This window comes from Cnephaeus nilssonii, assembly GCF_951640355.1.
Source record: "Cnephaeus nilssonii genome assembly, chromosome: 3".
Lineage (NCBI taxonomy): Eukaryota > Metazoa > Chordata > Mammalia > Chiroptera > Vespertilionidae > Cnephaeus > Cnephaeus nilssonii.
The window spans coordinates 26,842,050-26,861,373 of NC_137074.1; the positions used below are offsets into that span (position 1 = coordinate 26,842,050).

General features: G+C 38.4%; 1 protein-coding gene and 1 pseudogene across 2 annotated transcripts; both read right to left on the reverse strand.

The window, feature by feature from the left end:
• Nucleotides 1-1,892: 1,892 nt before the first annotated feature.
• LOC307097210 (high mobility group protein B1-like) lies at nucleotides 1,893-2,461 on the reverse strand (annotated as a pseudogene). The gene has a single exon. The product of its transcript is annotated as a high mobility group protein B1-like (transcript).
• Nucleotides 2,462-16,819: 14,358 nt separating this feature from the next.
• Nucleotides 16,820-17,427, reverse strand: LOC307097197 (dihydrofolate reductase-like). The gene has a single exon (XM_079767225.1). It carries the CDS (start codon nucleotides 17,411-17,413, stop codon nucleotides 16,850-16,852), a length of 564 nt encoding a protein of 187 aa, XP_079623351.1. The 5' UTR covers nucleotides 17,414-17,427; the 3' UTR covers nucleotides 16,820-16,849.
• Between the last annotated feature and the right edge of the window lie 1,897 nt (nucleotides 17,428-19,324).

Here is a 19,324-nt window from a genome sequence, read left to right on the forward strand (position 1 = left end):
GATTAATCTTAAAATTCAGGTTAGTTTTTTATGTTATCCCTGCAATTTCATTTTTCTGGTTGGTTCAAAATAAGCAATTAATTAGCTGTTTACCCATTTTCTCCCTTCTTTTAAAGATAAAGGCAAACTTTCTTTCCAGCCTCCCATATCACTGAAATGAAACTTAATCTCTGTCAAGTTTCAGTCATCTTTTAGATTTTCTTTTACGTGTATGTAGTTTATGTCTTCTCTATTTAAAAAGCTTTACGTAAATTGAAATTACATATCTTCTCTTTCATATCCACATTTCCCTCTCTGGTTCTATGAACTGTTCTTTGGCTTCAGCAGTTTCTTTTGTTCCTTTATTCCATACTTCCTCCCACCTTAGTTCTGGTTCCATTCATTAACCTCAACCAATAGGGAGCAACAACATGGATGGACCTTGAGAATATCATGTTAAGACAATGTCAGACAAAAAAAGTTAAAGACTATATGATTTCACTTATATGTGGGATATAAAACTGAAAGCAAGAAATGAATAACTAAGAAAAACAAACAAAAACTCATAGATACAGATAACAGTATAGCAGTTACCAGAGGGAAGGGGGGGGGGGTGGAAGGATAGTAAAATGTAAAGAGCATCAAATATATGGTAACAGAAGAAGATTTGACTTTGGGTAGTGGGCACACAGTGCAATATACAGATGGTATATCATGAAATTATACACTTGAAACCTATATAATCTTATTAACCAGCATCATCCCAATAAATTTAATAAACAAAAGAAAAAAGATTACATCAGAATGTTCCAATATTTATTTTAGTAGTAGAGGCCCGGTGCATGAAAATTCATGCACTGGAGGGGGCGTCCCTCAGCCTGACCCGCCCCCTCTCACAGTCTGGGAGCCCTCAGGAGCAGGAGGTGACCCGGCGATCAGGGGAAGGTGACACCCCATCACACCTCTGCTGCTGCCACTGCCAGCAGTGCAAGCCTCGGCCAGCCCTAGTTACCTGAGCCTCAGGTGGCCGTGGGTGGCTGGGCAGCCACCATCTGAGGCTTGCCTGCGCCTCGGGCCGACCCTGGGTGGCTGGGGGGTTGAGGGTCATCCAGACACACCGTGCGCTTGCCAACCCTGCAGGGGCTGAAAGGACTGGGGTACTCTGGCAGTGCTGAGGGTACTGGGCGCCAGCATCTTGTGGCTATGGGCACCGCCATATTTTTGTGATGTGTGATGGTCAATTTGCATATTCTGTCTTTATTAGGTAGGATTTACTCATATCAGACTCATTCCATGAAACATAAATTTTTAAGAGGAAAATATAGGCCATAAGCGCATTTAGCTCAAGTTTTCCAAGATAATGCAGGACCAGTGAACTAAGAAACTACCCCCACATATCCTACTCACTATATTTTGAGTTTCTTTTTTCTAATAAAAATTGTTTTTACTTAGAACCATTCAGAATGTAAACAAAACAGCTGCAACTTTTTTTTTTTTGCAATTAGAGTGGTATTCAGTTAACAGAACAACAATTATTTCCTATAAGCTGCATCAGAGACAATTGAAAATGGAAAGAAAAAGAAAACAAAACACAACATAAAACCTCCTTCCCATATATAACTATTGTTGTGCTGTGCATCAACAAGAAATTGATTTAAATTTTCATGCCAGTTAACAACCTCCATAATGTACCAAGCAAGGTTAGTGGCTATTGAAAATACCACCAGGACAGGGCTATCTAAAGACATATTCCATAGTATGTCATCTGTACAAAAAATAAGAACACTGTACAGTTTAAAAATAAAGGTTACACAGCCTTACATTTCAATATTTGTCTTTAAAAGTAATGAGTTGTGTCCAGGGGAGGGGGTTAACACTTTATTGATTAAAAAAAAAATTGCACTAGAACCAACTTATTCATCTTCTTTATCTTCCTCATCATCATCATTTTCTTCATCTTCCTCATCTTCCTCCTCTTCCTTCTATTTCTTGCTTTTTTCAGCCCTGGCAACTCCCTTTTTTGCCACATTAGGCTTTCCTTTAGCTTGGTATGCAGCAACATGCTTTCTGTTTTTCTCCTTCAGCTTAGCCTTCTTTTCATCAAGCTGCTTGTCTGTCATCTACAGCAGTGTGACTCCACATCTGTCCCAGCTTCTTTGAAACATCACCAATGGATAGGCTGGATGCTCTCCTTTGATTTTTGGGTGGTACTCAGAACAAAACCAGAAAAAGGCGAATAAGGCCTCTTCGGTGCATTGGGATCCTTTTCTCCTTACTTTCTGTTTGAGCAGGGATACCTGTGTGCCTTTGCCCCGTCTTCAGGTTTTCCTTTCTCTTTAGCAGACATGGTCTTCTACCTCTCTGAGCACTTCTTAGAACACTCTGAAAAGTGGACTGAAGCAACTTGGTGCTTCTTCTTGTGCACAAATAAAACATATGATGACATTTTGCCTCTTGGCTTCTTAGGATCTGCTTCGCCCATGTTTAATTACTTCTCCTCAGCAAGTCGTCAGCCCGTGACTGTTCTGCTCACACCTGTCCCAGCGCTGTCTCTGTGGAGCTCAATGTACTGCAATGTATTTTGAGATTTTTATGGCCGCTCTAGCCTGTTAATATGTTATTAATGCCAACTTTGCACCAAAGAGGATAAAGAGATGAATGATACTCCCACTTCTACAATCGCTGACTCCATAAAGTATAAATGACCTTGCATTGGGTACAAAAGCCTTAAGTTATTAAGCTTTTCATGACACAATAGAAAAATTGTCCAAGAAAATGAGAACACAGGCTATAGTGATACAATTTTATGCTATTAGCAAACTTCCCTGTTTTTAGATTATACAAAAAAGTTTACAATGATACTATTGTAATTATTTCCCCAGGATGTTGGACATGCTATAGCTACAATATAAAGTCAGATTAGCCCAGCGGGCGTGGCTCAGTGATTGAGCGTTGACCTATGAACCAAGAGGTCATCAGTTCCATTCTGGTCAGGGCACATGCCCAGGTTGTGGGCAAGATCCCCAGTGGGTGTGATGTAGGGGGCATCTGATCAATTATTCTCTCTCATCATTGATGTTTCTAGCTCTCTCCCTCTCTCTTCCTCTGTGAAATCAATAAAAATACACTTAAAAAATAAAGTTAGACTATAGCAGAACAGATAAATTGTATACATTTGCTAAAGTGCCATTGCCTCTCTAAATTGACCACTTGATAAGAATTAATTGTCAATGACTTTGGTTACACTCCTCTAGTGAAACCTTAAATGCCACTCCCTATTGCATGTCCCGAATGGTCAGCTGAACAGATGGTATATTGAACAACTTCATGAAAAAGTAAACAAGCCTCAAAAGAACATACCTGAATTTCACCCTCCTGTGCACTTGTTTTTCTCTGGTCTCAAAAGTGAAAAATGGATAAGGTTGAATGACAATAATTAAACCATATAACCCAAGAACTTTCGTGTGTTTGTGTGTGTGTGTGTGTGTGTGTGTGTGTGTGTGTGTGTGTGATCTGCACATGTGTTCAGAAATGAATGCAAGTACTCTAAATATTATCCATTATCCTTTTCTTCTTATATAGAATTTTTCATCTTTTTAAAAACAGGCATTTTGGGAAAATATGAGAAAAAGATGCTGGAAAACAAGTCATTAGCATGTATATATTCAGTTTATGAGATGAGAAAGACACCTGAGGGGTTACATGAAATCAATTATCATCAATTTGAGAAAAACTAATATTGAGAATTTGGTGTAAATAGAAAATAATCAAAGATATTAGTAGCCAGGATAAAATTGGGGGGGAAAATAGTTAGTGCCCATTTTTGAAATTATTTGTTCAACTTAAAACAATAATTAAATCATGAATGAAGCATTTGATTATATTGATGTTCATAATATGCACATCTCAAAGACACAACTTGTCCTAATGAGCAAGTACTGGATATAAATATGACTGTCCCTACTCATAATTGACTGCTAAATAAAAGTCTTTAAGAAGATGGAATCAGCCCAGCTGGCGTGGGTCAGTGGTTGAGCATCCACCTATTAACCAGGGTTTGATTTCTGCTTAGGGAACACACGAGTTTGCAGACTCCATCCCCAGTGCTGGACATGCAGGAGGCAGCTGATCAATGATTCTCTCTCATCAATGATGTTCTATCTTTCTCTCCCTCTCCATTCCTTTCTGAAATCAATATATATATATATATACATATATATATGTATATATATATATGTATATATATATATATATATGTATTTTTTATATATATATTTAAAAAAGAAGATGGAATCATCTGTGTTCAATATAACTTCTTTATTTTAAAACTTGGCAATATAAAATAATTTATTTGCAGGTATAATTTGGGGTCATAAAAAGCAATGCATTCTGTTTAGTTTAAAATTTAGTTTAAAGACTTTTTTAGAAAGTGCACATTACTAAAACATAAGGATATTTTTCTGTTCCACAAAGCTTTCCTATTCCAAAGGGATAGAGTATTTGGGTAAGGGGAGAAGATAGGGGAGTCAAAAAACTTTTTTTTTAAACGTACCTAATCTATAAATGAAATATTTCTTTGTGCCAGAATATTATTTAAAATATAATTAGAATTGCACCTCTACTTTCCAGATAGGACTTAAACTAAAAAAACAAATTCAATAGTCTTTAGTATAGAGATGACAATTGAAGGATGAGTCTCTGAGTGTCAGGATGTTGAGAAAGAACAAGAGCTCCAAAGTAATTTCGAAAGTCAATAAACACATTATTTTGCTGTTTTCTCTTTTAAGATTTAGCTCAATATTGCTTGACAATCATGAAAAATATGAAGAGCTCACTTTCTCCTAAAATGATTCAACATCTCTTAGTGACACCATTTCCATAGTTACCATCCTCAAAATCTACCCACTGTCCTTCATGTTGAGGTTCTTTCATGGAGTGTTTTGGTTATCTAAGCTCTTAAGAGTTTTCATTGTATCAGTATTTCTACAACCATTTTAAATTCATTTAAAATTAGTTAAATTTTTTTCCCTAGTGGTTTCAGGTGTGTAGGACTTAGCCATGAATATTATGTGCTAAATAAGGTAATCTTTAATCTTCAATCTTTACCAAAATCTGGCAAGTAGAATTTTTAGTACCCATTTTACAGATGGTTGCATTGAGACTGAAAATAATGTCTACCCCTAAATCACCCAGGAAAATTTGGGTGCAATCCTATTCTGATATATAATTTGAAAAACTTTCTAAATCACATGTTTTCTCCCCATATAGTATGAAACATTTAGTTTTTTCTTTAAAGTCCACTCTGAAAACAGAGCAGACACTTAATAAAAAACTGTTGGTTGATGGGTAAGTTAATGAACATGAGTCTACCATAGCAAAAATGAAGCTATTCTATTTGACAAGTAAATGTCAGCTTGGTAGAATAATAAAATCATTGTGCATACATGAGTTTATTTTGAGATATTTAAAGTCACAATTAAAACCCACTAAATCAGAGTTTATGAGCACAGAGTAATAAACTCTGAAATCAAACAACAGGTTGCCAAATGTCAACATGTCAAAAGTATATAAAACCAAATATTGAAGAAAGTGTTCAAAAAAGAGACCATTGATTAATTTTAAATTGTGTATAATGCCTCTTGTATAATATTATTACTAAATGTTACCATTTTAGCAAAGCATCCATCTCAGAAAGCACTGAAGGTCATTCAATATCGTGTCTTTTACCTTAAATAGGGGTCGGCTAAAATAAAATGATAGCAATAACATCTCAAAACCCTTCCCACTGAAGGGAAGACTCAAAGACATGGGAAATAAGGACCATCCCTCAGGGAAAAAGGGAGCAGATAGTCCCTTTCCTTGCTCTTAGCTGCTACGTGAACTACCAGAGGTGATTCACTAGGAAGCTGCAGAGTCATGGGTCTAACAATTATTTAAACACTAAAAAATATACAGTATTATGTGAATCTATGTTGCTTTTGTCATAAAAACTAGAGGCCCCGGTGCACAAAATCCATGCTCGGGTAAGGTCCCAAGGCCTGGCCAGTGATTAGGGCCTTCCTGCTGCCAGTAAGGGCTTTTCTTCATTCCGCGCTGCCCCCCGGTGGTTAGCACACATCATAGAGTGATCGAACTCCCGTTCTTCCAGTCGTACTCCCAAGGGGACACTTTGCATATTAGCCTTTTATATATATATAAATTAACCCTTTGCACTCGCTTGCTTTTTTCTCGATTCCTTTATTCTACTCGGGATTTAATTTTTTAAATACCCCAGATTTTACAAAGCGCTGCAGTAGAATAAAAAACTGGAGTTTCTTTTCATACAAACTTATTTATTTGGATTTTTTTATATTTAAAATTATTGATACATTCAATACAATTCGACATACGAGCTGCTACCGATGCTAACCGTGTCGAGTCACACTCGACATCCAAGTGCAAAAGGTTAATATATTGATTAAAATAAATCAATTACATGAAATATTTGGCTATTTCAGGTCAATTATAAAGTTACCTTGCTCTTAAAGAAAAATGAATTTACATTTAAAAGCTAGTTTCCACAAGAAATGACTTTCAGAAATAAAAATACATCAGAATTATAATAATATCCTGGGAGAATTATTATAGCAAATTGTGAAAGTAAGCTAAAACATTTAGTATTATGAGATGAAAACAGTTTCCAGTGGGGAGAAAAGGAAAAGAAGTTCACATTCACTAAACCTTTATATAAAGCAGTGTGCTATTTCTTTTCTCATTATTTTATTTTAGCTAATAAAATATAAACATGAAATGAACAGTTGTTCCAGAGTTCCAGGTGGAGAAAGCAAGGTTCAATGTACCCAGGTACACAGTGAATGGAAAAGCCAGAGAAATCTATCTCTGAAGGGCATGTTCTGAGCCTTAAACCATGAATACCTTTGGAGTTTAGCTTACCATATAATTTGAGCAGTAAATAATCCAACGGTGTATAATCTGGGTGTGAATAATTTATTTAGCACTATCTGAATTACCTGGGTGAAGTCCCAGAGTTCGCCAGGTCATTTTTATTTATAATATTAGCTCAATGCAAGCAGGAATCACATGTTATCATAGTGACTAGTTTCTGATGAGGCTCTTTGTCAGGGAAAGCATATTTCTTTTCACTCGCAACTACAGAGGATACAAATGTGAAAAGGGTGACCATTTTTTAAAAATTAAGTAGATAACTAAAAATGAGCGCAAAAGATAAATATTGTTGCATATCTAAATGCATTTTTACGGTCTATCTAAGACACCCCACCCACCTCCAAAAATTCTAAAATATTTAAATAAACCTGTGCATTTCCAAATGCCAACTGTCATGTTTAATGACTAACTCTTCCTAAGTGTGCCACTGTTATATCTTCCAAGACTTTTATGGACAGGCGTTCCCTTTTGCTGACTTGATTTTTTTACTCTATATCTTTACCACTAATCATTAACTAAATCATACTAATGCAAATTGCACTAAAATAAACATTTCACTAAACAATTTCATATGGTCAAACTAGTGCTCACTGCTTTCATGGTAACTCAAAGGCTTAGGAAGTATTACAACATCCCCCTGATATGATAAACTTGGATAACAAATGGTAGACAACTCTTAAATAAATTATAAAATACTGGGGGGGAAACTCTGGACCATAAAGTTTGTCTTTCAAATCTGTGGGAAAATCAAAGATTATTTATAAAGAGTGTTAAAAAAAGAGGGTAATCCTCTGGAGAAAAAGATACTGGGCTTATGCTTAAACCCTTCTCCACAATAATTCCCAGATAAATTAAGAATTTTAACACCAAAAAAAAAAAAAAAAACCATAAAAGAAAACAAGAAGTTCTCTTATTCATTCTCTTCTACTTTTAAAAGAATGAAAACTGAATAGGGAATGCATCTAAGTGTATTTCAAAAGTCAAAAGCTATTGAAAAAGATTGATAAATAAAATATATAAAAATATAAATAATCTTCTTTGCCCCAAACACTCTAAACAAAGAGAAGGTTAAAAGACAAATTGAGAAAATGTTGGTAATTCTTATCAAAGGTTACAGTTTCCTTTCTGGAATTAAGTAAAGTTTCTACAAGTCAATAAGAAATAAAATGATGGCTCAATCAAAAAATGGCAAGACATATGAACTAACATTATCCAAGGGAAAAAATGCCTCTTAAAAAATAAACATGCTCAAAATCACCCATGATAAGAGGTACAAAAATTAAAACTGCCAGATCATGTTTCTCCCTTGAGCAATAAAATAATAGGATGACACTGTGAGAGAATGTATAGAACAGTCTTTCTCTTATGGGCAGTTGGGTAGAAAATTGATGCCAACTTGGTAAATGGCAATTTGGAAAATATATATTAAAGTTAAAAATGTATGTTTGTTGACACAGCAATTACAACCATATGTCTTTCTTTTATACAGGTACTAGAGGCCTGGTGCATGGGATTTGTGCACTGGTGGGAGCGTGGCCTATGGGGAGCACCACTCATCCTGGTCAGCCGAGCAGCACTCCCACTGTGGGAGCACACTGACCACCAGGGGGCAGCTCCTGCATTGAGTGTCTGCCCCCTGGTGATCAGTGTGCATCATAGCGACTGGTTGACCGGTCATTCTGGTTGTTATGTGGTTCAGTCACTGGGCTTTTATTATATAGGATAATTGCACACACTCAACTGATGTACATTCACTATAGTTTTGTTAATAATAGCAAAAATGGAATTCACAAGTTTGTGATTTTATAACTATGGTGCACATATAAAACAGAATATTGCACAGCCATTAAAAGTAAAACAGATATGAAGTGATTTAATTGGCAGTTCCTCCAAGGGGAAAACCAGGAGCAAAATAGTGTGAATAATATGGAGCATTTACATGTATTACCAAATTTGGGCGCGGGGTGACTAAATCTGCTGGAAACTATATATAAAATATATATAAATCACATATTTATTTATAATTTGTATAAAGTGTACATATATGCAACACATACACACACACATACACACACACCCGCGTGCGCGTGCACGCTCACCAGGCATTGTTTCTAGAGGTTTGTTTTTTTTCCTTAGTACTGCTAAACTTCATGAGGCATTTACTTCGGTAGACTACTTGGTACAGAAGAAAGAACTAGAATCAGAATTAGAAGCTCTGTATACAAGTCTCAGCTTTGACATTTATAAACCCTGTAATCTTGGTTAAGTACCCTAACCTCTCTGTCTCAATCTATCTCAATTATAAAGCAAAGATGAAAATCTTATTTTTATGAAAGACACTGTGTTATAGTAAATCGGGTCATGAGCCACAACCTCAGTCTAAGATTTTGTTGGTAGTTCTTGGCTTTTTGTCCTTGATAAGTGACTTAACACATCTACACTTAATTTTCATAATTTAGAACACAATTTATAAAATAACAGTGTCTATCTCTTAGCAGTGCCAGTGAAGAGCCTGAGACTCAGGAAGGTTAAGTGATTTAGTCAGAGACATAAGGGTATTACAAATAGAAAAGACCAGATCTGTTGTCTGACTAATTTTAATAACTTATTCAGAACAACATAGAGTACATTCTCAAACAGAATTTCCTGTATGGAAATATGAAATGATAAATACATATTTAAGTGTTCTTAAATTGTTCTTGATTAACATGAACTTTTAGTTATCATTATATAATGTGAAACAGCCTTAAATACTTTGGGGTTTACAGTATATTAACTTTAGAGGGTTTTTTAAACCTTTCATTGACTTAAATCTGTGAAAGCTGAAACAACATGACATTAATGTTTTATGATATATTTTTCAGGCTCTTTTTAAGAAGTATTACTTACCAAAATAATTTTAAAAGTAAAAATAAGTACGATTTAATTTTGTCATGGATTCTTGTCGGAGAGGGGATTTAGAAGTAAGTTTCAGGATACCTAACAATAAATGACACAACATGGACTGGAAATCAATAAATTGAACAGCTATGTTATTTTTTGTGAAGAGGATATGTCCCTTTCTATTCATTCTTTAACTTTAAACTGTTTGGGGAATATTTGAAGAAACTTTATATTTATTTTCCTCAAACTAAAACAGTACAGTAGATGCTATATAATAAACATGAACTTTAGAAATGATGCTGGTTGGAGAACATTGGCAATTCACAGTCACTTTGACTAAGAAACTGTAGCCTAACTCATACAAATGGTTTTCTTGAAGAACTCATATTTAGGACATCAATGTATATGGCATCCAGTGCCAAATCCAATTCAAGGCTACTAACTTTTTTCCTTAAAGCTATCACACTCGATTAATACGTTTATTTTATCAGGATGACAAATGCCTCATTCTTACTATCCAAAACTTGCATTTTCATATTCATAAGCATTGGTCTGAAATAAAAATTAGGTGATGAAATGCCATCTGAACAAGGAGAAGAAATTAAAGGGAATAGATGGCAGTAAGTTATGCTCATAATTACTAAACAAAGTATAAAAGCCTCAGTGATACATTTAAAGACAAAAAAATCAAAAGAGTATTATTAGATTTAAAAACTTATAAAAAGTACATTTGTAGTAAAATATAAAAGGAATGAATTCCACTTATGTAAAAGGTGATTTAAATAAAAAACTATGAAGTGAAGTAAACATCACTCCAGGACAGTCAATAGACATTTACTTAAGGACAAAGTAAATGATTCAAATACATATATTACCTACAAACCTTGCCTTAGAATTTAAAAACTTAAAAAAATTTTCAAAATCTACTGAGCATTCTTAATCACTGAGTTAAAAACTGTTCTTAACTACTGAACCTATGTAGTAATTAGTGATAAAACATAAATTAAGGCTGTCTATTTAAAGAATCAAAATGTTTTTGTTTGCTGTTATTTGTTAAGCAAATATAAATTAAATAAATCCATAAGTTGTTCATTAGTGTATTCTGGTTTTATATAGGCTTGCTGGGTAAAGATCTGAATTGGATGATGATTGATAGCACTATCTACTCTCTACTACCTATTCAGTTCACAACACCTACTAGAATAAGCATGTCTTAATATCCTAAATGATTGTGACGTGCGGGAGTTACATAATTTTCAGAAATAACATGGTCTTGTACATAGCATTCTGTAGTGTTGGCAACAGTCTCATAAATTTCTGCAAAAGTAACAGAAGACTATCTGATTGTGATTTTTAAAGATAATCTCTCTAGTATTCTTTGGTTCCTTTGTCAAAATTTTCAGGATTGTCATATATTTTTGAAAATTAGAATAAGCTCATTGCAATTATTGAATGCTATGCCTTTCAGTGTAATGTCTTCAGATGTGGAACTTCAACTCAACACTGAAAGAAGAACATGTAAGAGGCTCATGGAAAATAATTTGTTTTCACTATGACTAAGCAATCAGATTTGAAGGCATTCATACTGTCAAACTATTGGAAGTTACCAACAAATGTAACAAGGCATTTTCTGAGGCTTTCTGCTTTTAAGGTTTCTATAAATATAAAATGGAGAATTGTTTTAAATTTTTAAATGTGTAATAACTATTTCTTAAAACATTATTATGCACCAAGTATTTCATCATCAGAACTGCATAGAGCCCTAGTAGGTTTGGCTCAATGGATAGAGCATCAACCCTCAGACAGAAGGGTCCCCGGGTTTGATTCCAGCCAAGGGCACATACAGTGGTTGCAGGCTAGATCCAATCCCTGGCTTTGGTCCAGGTATGCAAGAGGCAACCAATAGATGTGTGTCACATCGATATTTCTCTCTCTCTGTCTCTCCCCTTCCCTTCCACTCTCTCTAAATGTCAATGGAAAAATATCCTTGGGTGAGGATTAACAAAACAAAACAAAACAAAAAAAAAAAGAACTGTATAGAGACAAAATTCATTCAAAGGCACACTTAAAATGTGTATATTTTATTGTAGGGGAATTGTGCTATCGTACTGTAACTAAAGTTTATGGAGACTATAAAAGCTCTGTGACTATAAAACTAAGACTCACCCATATTTGGGGGCCAGGGTCATCAACTCCTCCCAGATTCAGCTGTGAAGACTTTTGCAAACATGTCCCCTCCAAGCTAATGCTTTTTCAGTGTCTTCAAGATGTGTATGGTCACAAAAAGGCCTGGGTAATCATTAACCATATAGGTTCCAGGACCCACCTATGACCTCTGAAACCCGTATTTTTAGCAAGTAAACTATGTGAGTCTGTGAATGGGCACATTTGAGAAACAGGACTTTTGTTTCCCCAGCCCTGCTTAATAACCATTTTTCTACTCAGTTTTCTAAGTAAAATTCTTCCAGTTCAAATTTCTATTCTCTTTGAATTGTCTGATTTTTTTTATAGGCCTCTGCTTTCTAGAATTCCAGATGTGGAAAATTGATGACATCTAAATCAATAATTCAAAATAAAGAGAATAAATACAAGAAAAAAATTAAAGATTTCCTACTTTGGTTCATTTCACAACAGATAGTGGAGTGAAAGAAAAGAAAAATATGGTATTGACACTTCCAATGTCATCTTCCAAGGCATAACATAGCAACAATACTAGTATTCTTACCTCCCAACTTATGATGTACTTTGCTCAGAAACAAAGAAAAAGCTTCAAGCATTTTTATATTTATTTAATATCTGTTAATTAAAACATAAAAAAGTATCACCACCAACAAAAAAGCACTGAATAATTTCATTACTTACTTGGAAAAACGTATTTTCTAATTTAAAAAGGGAATTTTAAGCTTCCAAGTAGTTACTGATTTCTGAGTGCAAAGGAATTCATTTTAATACACACTTGTTTTGATTATTAACACTTACTGAGGTTAAACGTGCAGTGAATATAGTTCTCTTTGAATAATATGGTCTCGGTGATTTTAACTAACTTTTATCTTCACAAATTCTAAATTATTTCAATTGTGGTTACAGAAAGTTATCCAAACTGTGTAATGCCTGAAATTTCTGATACCTAGAATAGGCATTACTACAAAAGCAACCTCCTGGCTTGTTATTAGCAAGGATTATTTATGTTTTACTAAAATGAAGGTCCTTAAAGAAGCTACAGAGAAAATGGTAAGAGTTCTTTCTTTTTTGCCGGTGCTTAGTATTTCATTGTGTAAATATACCACAGTTTTGTTTTAATCCACCTATCTGCTGATGGGCACTTAGCTATTTCTAAATCTTAGCTATTGTAAATTGTGCTACTATGAACATAGGGGTGCATATATCCCTTCTGATTAGTGTTTCTGATTTCTTAGGATATATTCCTAGAAGTGGGATCTCTGGGTCAAATGGAAGTTCCACTTTTAATTTTTTGAGGAAACTCCATACCTGTTTTCCACAGAGGCTACACCAGTGTATATTCCCACCTGCAAGGTACTAGAGTTCCCTTTTCTCCACATCCTTGCCAACACTTGTCATTTGTTGATTTGTTGATGATAGCCATACTGATATGTGTGAGGTGGTACCTCATTGTCCTTTTGATTTGCATATCTTAGATGATTAGTGACTTTGAGCATTTTTTCATATGTCTCTTGGCCTTCTGCATGCCCACATTGGAGAAGTGTCTTTAGGTCCTTTCCCCATTTTTTAATTGGGTTGTTTGTCTTCCTTTTGTTAAGTTTGTCTTACCATTTGCAACATCATAGATGGACCTGGACAGTATTATGCTGAGTGAAATAAGCCAGCCAGGGAAAGATAAATATCACATAATCTCACTCTTATGTGAAATCAAATGAACAAAATAAACTGATGAAAAAAATAGATCCAGACAGGTAGAACCATGGAACAGACCATTGAACCTCAGAGGGAAGGCAGGGGAAGGTGGGTGGGTGGGAAGAGATCAACCAATGAACTTGTATGCATCTTACCTTATAATAGAGAAACATGCAAATTGACCGCACCTCCGCTATGCCCATGATTGGGCCAGCGGAGGCTGAGGGCGGGACTCCGGGTGGCCTGTCGACCGTTGATAAAATCAAGATGGCGGTGCCCAGTGGCCACGCCCGAGCCGCTGCTCCCCTGGGGTGCCTGGGGTGATCGGCACCCCGGGGGGGCGTGGCCGCGCCCGTGACCGCTCCCTGGGGGTGCCTGGGGTGATAGGCACCCCTGGGGGGCGTGACCACGCCCGTGCAGCTGCTCCCCGGGGGTGCCTGGGGCGATCGGCACCCCGGGGGGGCGTGGCCGCGCCCGTGCTGCCGCTCCCTGGGGGTGCCTGGGGTGATAGGCACCCGGGGGGGCGTGGCCACGCCCGTGCAGCTGCTCCCCGGGGGTGCCTGGGGTGATCGGCACCCCGGGGGACGTGACCACGCCCGTGCAGCTGCTCCCCGGGGGTGCCTAGGGTGATCGGCACCCCGGGGGGGCATGGCCGCGCCCGTGCCCGCTCCCCGGGGGTGCCTGGGGTGATCGGCACCCCGGGGGGGCGTGGCCGCGCCCCTGCTGCCGCTCCCCGGGGGTGCCTGGGGCGATCGGCACCCCGGGGGGGCGTGGCCGCGCCCGTGCTGCCGCTCCCTGGGGGTGCCTGGGGTGATAGGCACCCGGGGGGGCGTGGCCACGCCCGTGCAGCTGCTCCCCGGGGGTGCCTGGGGTGATCGGCACCCCGGGGGGCGTGGTCACGCCCGTGCTGCCGCTCCCCGGGGGTGCCTGGGGCAATTGGCACCCCGGGGGGGCGTGGCCGCGCACGTGCCCGCTCCCGGGGGGTGCCTGGGGTGATAGGCACCCGGGGGGGCGTGGTCACGCCCGTGCAGCTGCTCCCCGGGGGTGCCTGGGGTGATCGGCACCCCGGGGGGCGTGGCATGGGGCGTGGCCGCTCCCCGGGGGTGTCTGGGGTGATCGGCACCCCGGGGGGGCCGTGACATGGGGGCGTGGCCGCTCCCCGGGGGTGCCCGGGGCGATCGGCACCCCGGGGGGGCGTGGCCGCGCCCGTGCCTGCTCCCCGGGGGTGCCTGGGGTGATCGGCACCCTGGGGGGGCGTGGCCGCGCCCGTGCCCGCTCGCTGGGGGTGCCTGGGGTGATCGGCACCCCGGAGGGCGTGGCCGCGCCCATGCTGCCGCTCCCCGGGGGTGCCTGGGGCAATCGGCACCCTGGGGGGCGTGGCATGGGGGCGTGGCCGCTCCCCAGGGGTGCCTGGGGCGATGGGCACCCCCGGGGGGGCGTGGCATAGGGGCGTGGCCGCTCCCCAGGGGTGCCTGGAGTGATCGGCACCCCCTGGGGGCATGGCAAGGGGGCGTGGCCGCTCCCCGGGGGTGCCTGGGGCGATAGGCACCCCGGGGGGCGTGGCCACGCCCCTGCCATTGCTCCCCGGGGTTGCCTGGGGAGATTTGCACCCCGGGGGGGCGTGGCCGCGCCCGTGCCGCCGCTCCCCGGGGGTGCCTGGGGCGATCGGCACCCCAGGGGGCGTGGCATGGGGGCGTGGCCGCTCCCTGGGGTGCCTGGGGCGATCTGTGTGAGAGGGATGTCCAACTGCAGGTTTAGGCCCGATTCCACAGGGATCGGGCCTAAACCTGCAGTTGGACATCCCCCGAGGGGTCCCATATTAGAGAGGGTGCAAGCTGGGCTGAGGGACACCCTCCCCAGTGCACGAATTTCGTGCACCGGGCCTCTAGTATATACATAACCCATGGACACAGACAATAGGGTGGTAAAGGCCTAGGGTGGGGGGCAGGGGTGGGATAGGAGAGGTCAATGGGGGCAAAAAGGGAACATATGTAATGTTTTCCACAATAAAGATTAAAAAAAAAAAAAAAGCTACATAGGAATCATTTGGAATATGCATCAAAAACAGATTCCTAGACCTAGCTCCAGAAATAATTGGTCTAAATCTTAAAGGCAGTGGGCCAAAAATCTGTATTTCAACTAGATTCTTGGGCAATTCATATGCTAAAACAATTTGAGGAATCTGCATTTTAAGAACTTTAAAGCTGATCAAGCTGATTCTTCTATTATCACTAAGGTCACAGTTTCTGTCATAGCCCAGAGGCACACATGTTGACAGTGTTATGTAGCTTGTTCAAAGGAACACTTTTCCCAAAGTAAACAAATAATGAGACAATCATTCGAAAACCTTCTTTAGAACCATCTGACATTGATTTTAGCTACTCCTTTGGAGGGCTTACTAAAACTACAAACTGATAGGACCAATAATGTTTTCCTTGAAATGCCATAATTGCTAAAGCGTAGTCACTTAATTTAGTCAATTGCTAAAGCATATACTGTATATCCCCACCTCCATTCATAGAAGCAATTTTTTAAAAATATTTCCTGGCTGACAAAAATGAGTTGGTGCTAAGGAAAAGAGGATATTACATATGTAGGAACAGTGATTTAAAATTTTAAAATTCTAACATCACAAATATCAAGGAAACTGAGAGAAGAGATCAGATAACTGAGAATTAACAATAGATTGTTTTGTTGAAACATTTTTATTCTTTTTTTTAATATATTTTATTGATTTCAGAGAGGAAGGGAGAAGGAGAGAGAAATAGAAACATCAATGATGAAAGGAGAATCATTGATCGGCTGCCTCCTGCACACCCCATTCTGGGGATAGAGCGTATAACATGGGCATGTGCCTTGACCTGGAATCTAACCTTGACCTCCTAGTTCATAGGTTGATGCTCAAGCACAGAGCCACACTGGCCAGGGTGAAACATTTTTATTCTTTATCTGTTTAAACATAATATTTTGTTTACTGATTACCATTCTTCTCTTTCTCCTTTCTTCCTGACTTCTGACTTTTCATCCTACCTTATTCCCCATCCTACCTTCTGACATTTCCTCATACTTTTTTTTTTAATTAACAGAAATATCTTTCTCTAATGTTAAATATATAATTGTTTGAAGGGGATGGGGAACAACTTGAAATGAATCAGAAAACACCTTCACATTACTCATTATTTTCATATACTTCAAATTTGTACTTAATGCCTTTTTCCTCCTGGACATCAGAAAGAACACCTGGGTACTCTGGGAGAAGTTTATATTTCTCCAAATTAATTTCTGGAAAAAATGTATCCCTTTCAAATTCCTGCATGATCCTTGTCACAAAGAGTTGTTGATGGCCGGGCTTGCTCATGGCTTCCTTATAAAAGGAACTGCCTCCCACTATCCAAACCATGTCCACTTTATTTGTTAATTCTGGCTCCTCAATAAGTTTTAAGGCATCATCCAGACTTTTGGCGAGAAAATGAGCTCCTTTTGGAGGTTCCTTGAGTTCTCTATTGAGAACTAAATTAATCCTGTCCTTTAAAGGCCGACTCTTCTCGGGAATGGAGAACCAGGTCTTCCTACCCATAATCACCAAATTCTGTTTACCTTCTGCTGAAGTCGTTGTGGTTATTCTTTGGAAATACTTGAATTCATTCCTGAGCGGGGGCCAAGGCAGGTCTCCGTTCTTGCGGATGCCCATGTTCTGGGACACAGCGTCGATGCAGTTTAGTGTACGAACCATGACGGAGGCACTAAAATCCTTGGAGCTTGCTAGCCACACAGCAACTGTCTCCTCATTCCTTGTATTTTCTAATTTGTATGTAACATGATCACTTTATGTTAGGTAAATAGTTTATCAAGTTTTTACAGTATGTACCTTAAATATTTGGAGGACAAAATTTGACATAAAACTGATTCCACTTGATAACAATCCACATTATAACAGCATTTCCCTGAGCTTGTTTTAAATTGATCTTTGTCCAGTACAAAAATCCCATAATAATCAGCTATAAAAATGATGAGATAACGCAGGTTATCATGAGTCACATTTTCCCTGTGTGGTGGAAAACGTGCTTTCTCAAGGCATGCACATAAAACAAACAAACAAAAAACTCAGAATACATTTGGTATATATGTACCAAGGGAAAGATGAAGACTTTTTTCTGATCTTTTAAAAAAACACCACTACTTTTAAGAATGGCTGAGGAAGAGGAGCAGTCAGCACCGGTTTGCATAGAAATCAATGCCCTATGAAGCCATTTACTAAAGAGCACCTTGACAACCTGAAAGAGTCAATGCATCTCATAAAGTGAGGTTTCCAGGAAGCACAGAAAGGGCCTAGCAGAATATTTGTGTGGTGCCATTTTAAAATAAGCTAAATAATTTATTGATGCAGCTCCTTTACTTTCACAACATTTTGAAAACAGAATGGTTTTAAAGTTGTATAATCATTTTAGCAAAGTGAATCCTTCGGAGATAACAGAAAAAACTTGAAGAGATGCAATTAAAATTACGGCAAAGCCCTAATTAAAAATTGAGCACATGTTCCAATATGAATGTTCCTTCATATAAAATTACAAAATATAAAATGACAAACTTGTAATAACACATATAGGAAGCCCTCTCACAAAAATAAAATAAAATAAAATAAATAAAATAAAATAAAATAAAATAAAATAATAAAATAACAATCGTTTTGTCATGCTTACTTTATTTATTTTTAAATTTTGGATAAACATACTTATTCATATATTATTAAAATGATAAAATTACTTTCCCATTCACAATGGCTTGATTCTCCAGTTTTAACTTCCATATTTAGAAGTTTCCCTTAAGTCTCAGGAAATATATACATATGACATTATGAGTAGTATTTATATGTGTAAATCTAATAGGTAAATAGCTGTATGTTAATAGATATACTAATTATATAGGTATGTGTATGTTTGTAGTAGGCATACAAGTATGTATATATGAATATGTAGGATGGGTGGAATATGTGTGTGTGTGTGTGTGTGTGTGTGTTGACAGAGACTTTGCTTTGCCTCAGTATCTTAGTATAATGTAGGTTATCAATAAACAGGTAATGAGTGAATCATGTTCCAAAATTTAGCATTAATCTTTAACTATAAAATCTTTATATATCATTGAAAATAAGCTATTTAACTTCAACAAAGTGTTGATATTTCAGCTATAATCAAATATAAACTTTATTTGGGATAAATTTTATTTGTAAAACTCTACATAAAAAATTTACTAGTGTTTAAGAGTCCTAATGAATTTTACTCTCCAATAATTAAAAAGATACTTCCCCATTATATATCTTTTTATCAAATTTTTATTTGATATATTTCCCATTAGCTCCAGGTTAAAAATAAAGATTAGTGATGCTCTTCAAAGAAGCATCATATCCACTAAAATCCAGCTTCTGCACAACCTAAATGTATTTTCAATTCACTGTACAATATAAGGACTATTACCTACTATATAAAGTGGTGGTACATTTACACAATGGAATGCTATGCATCTATAAAATAGAAGGAACTCTTTCCCTTGAGACAGCATGGCGGGACCTGTAGAGCATTATGCTAAGCAAAATAAGCCAGTCAGAGAAAGACAAGTATCACATGATCTCACTCATATGTGGAATCTA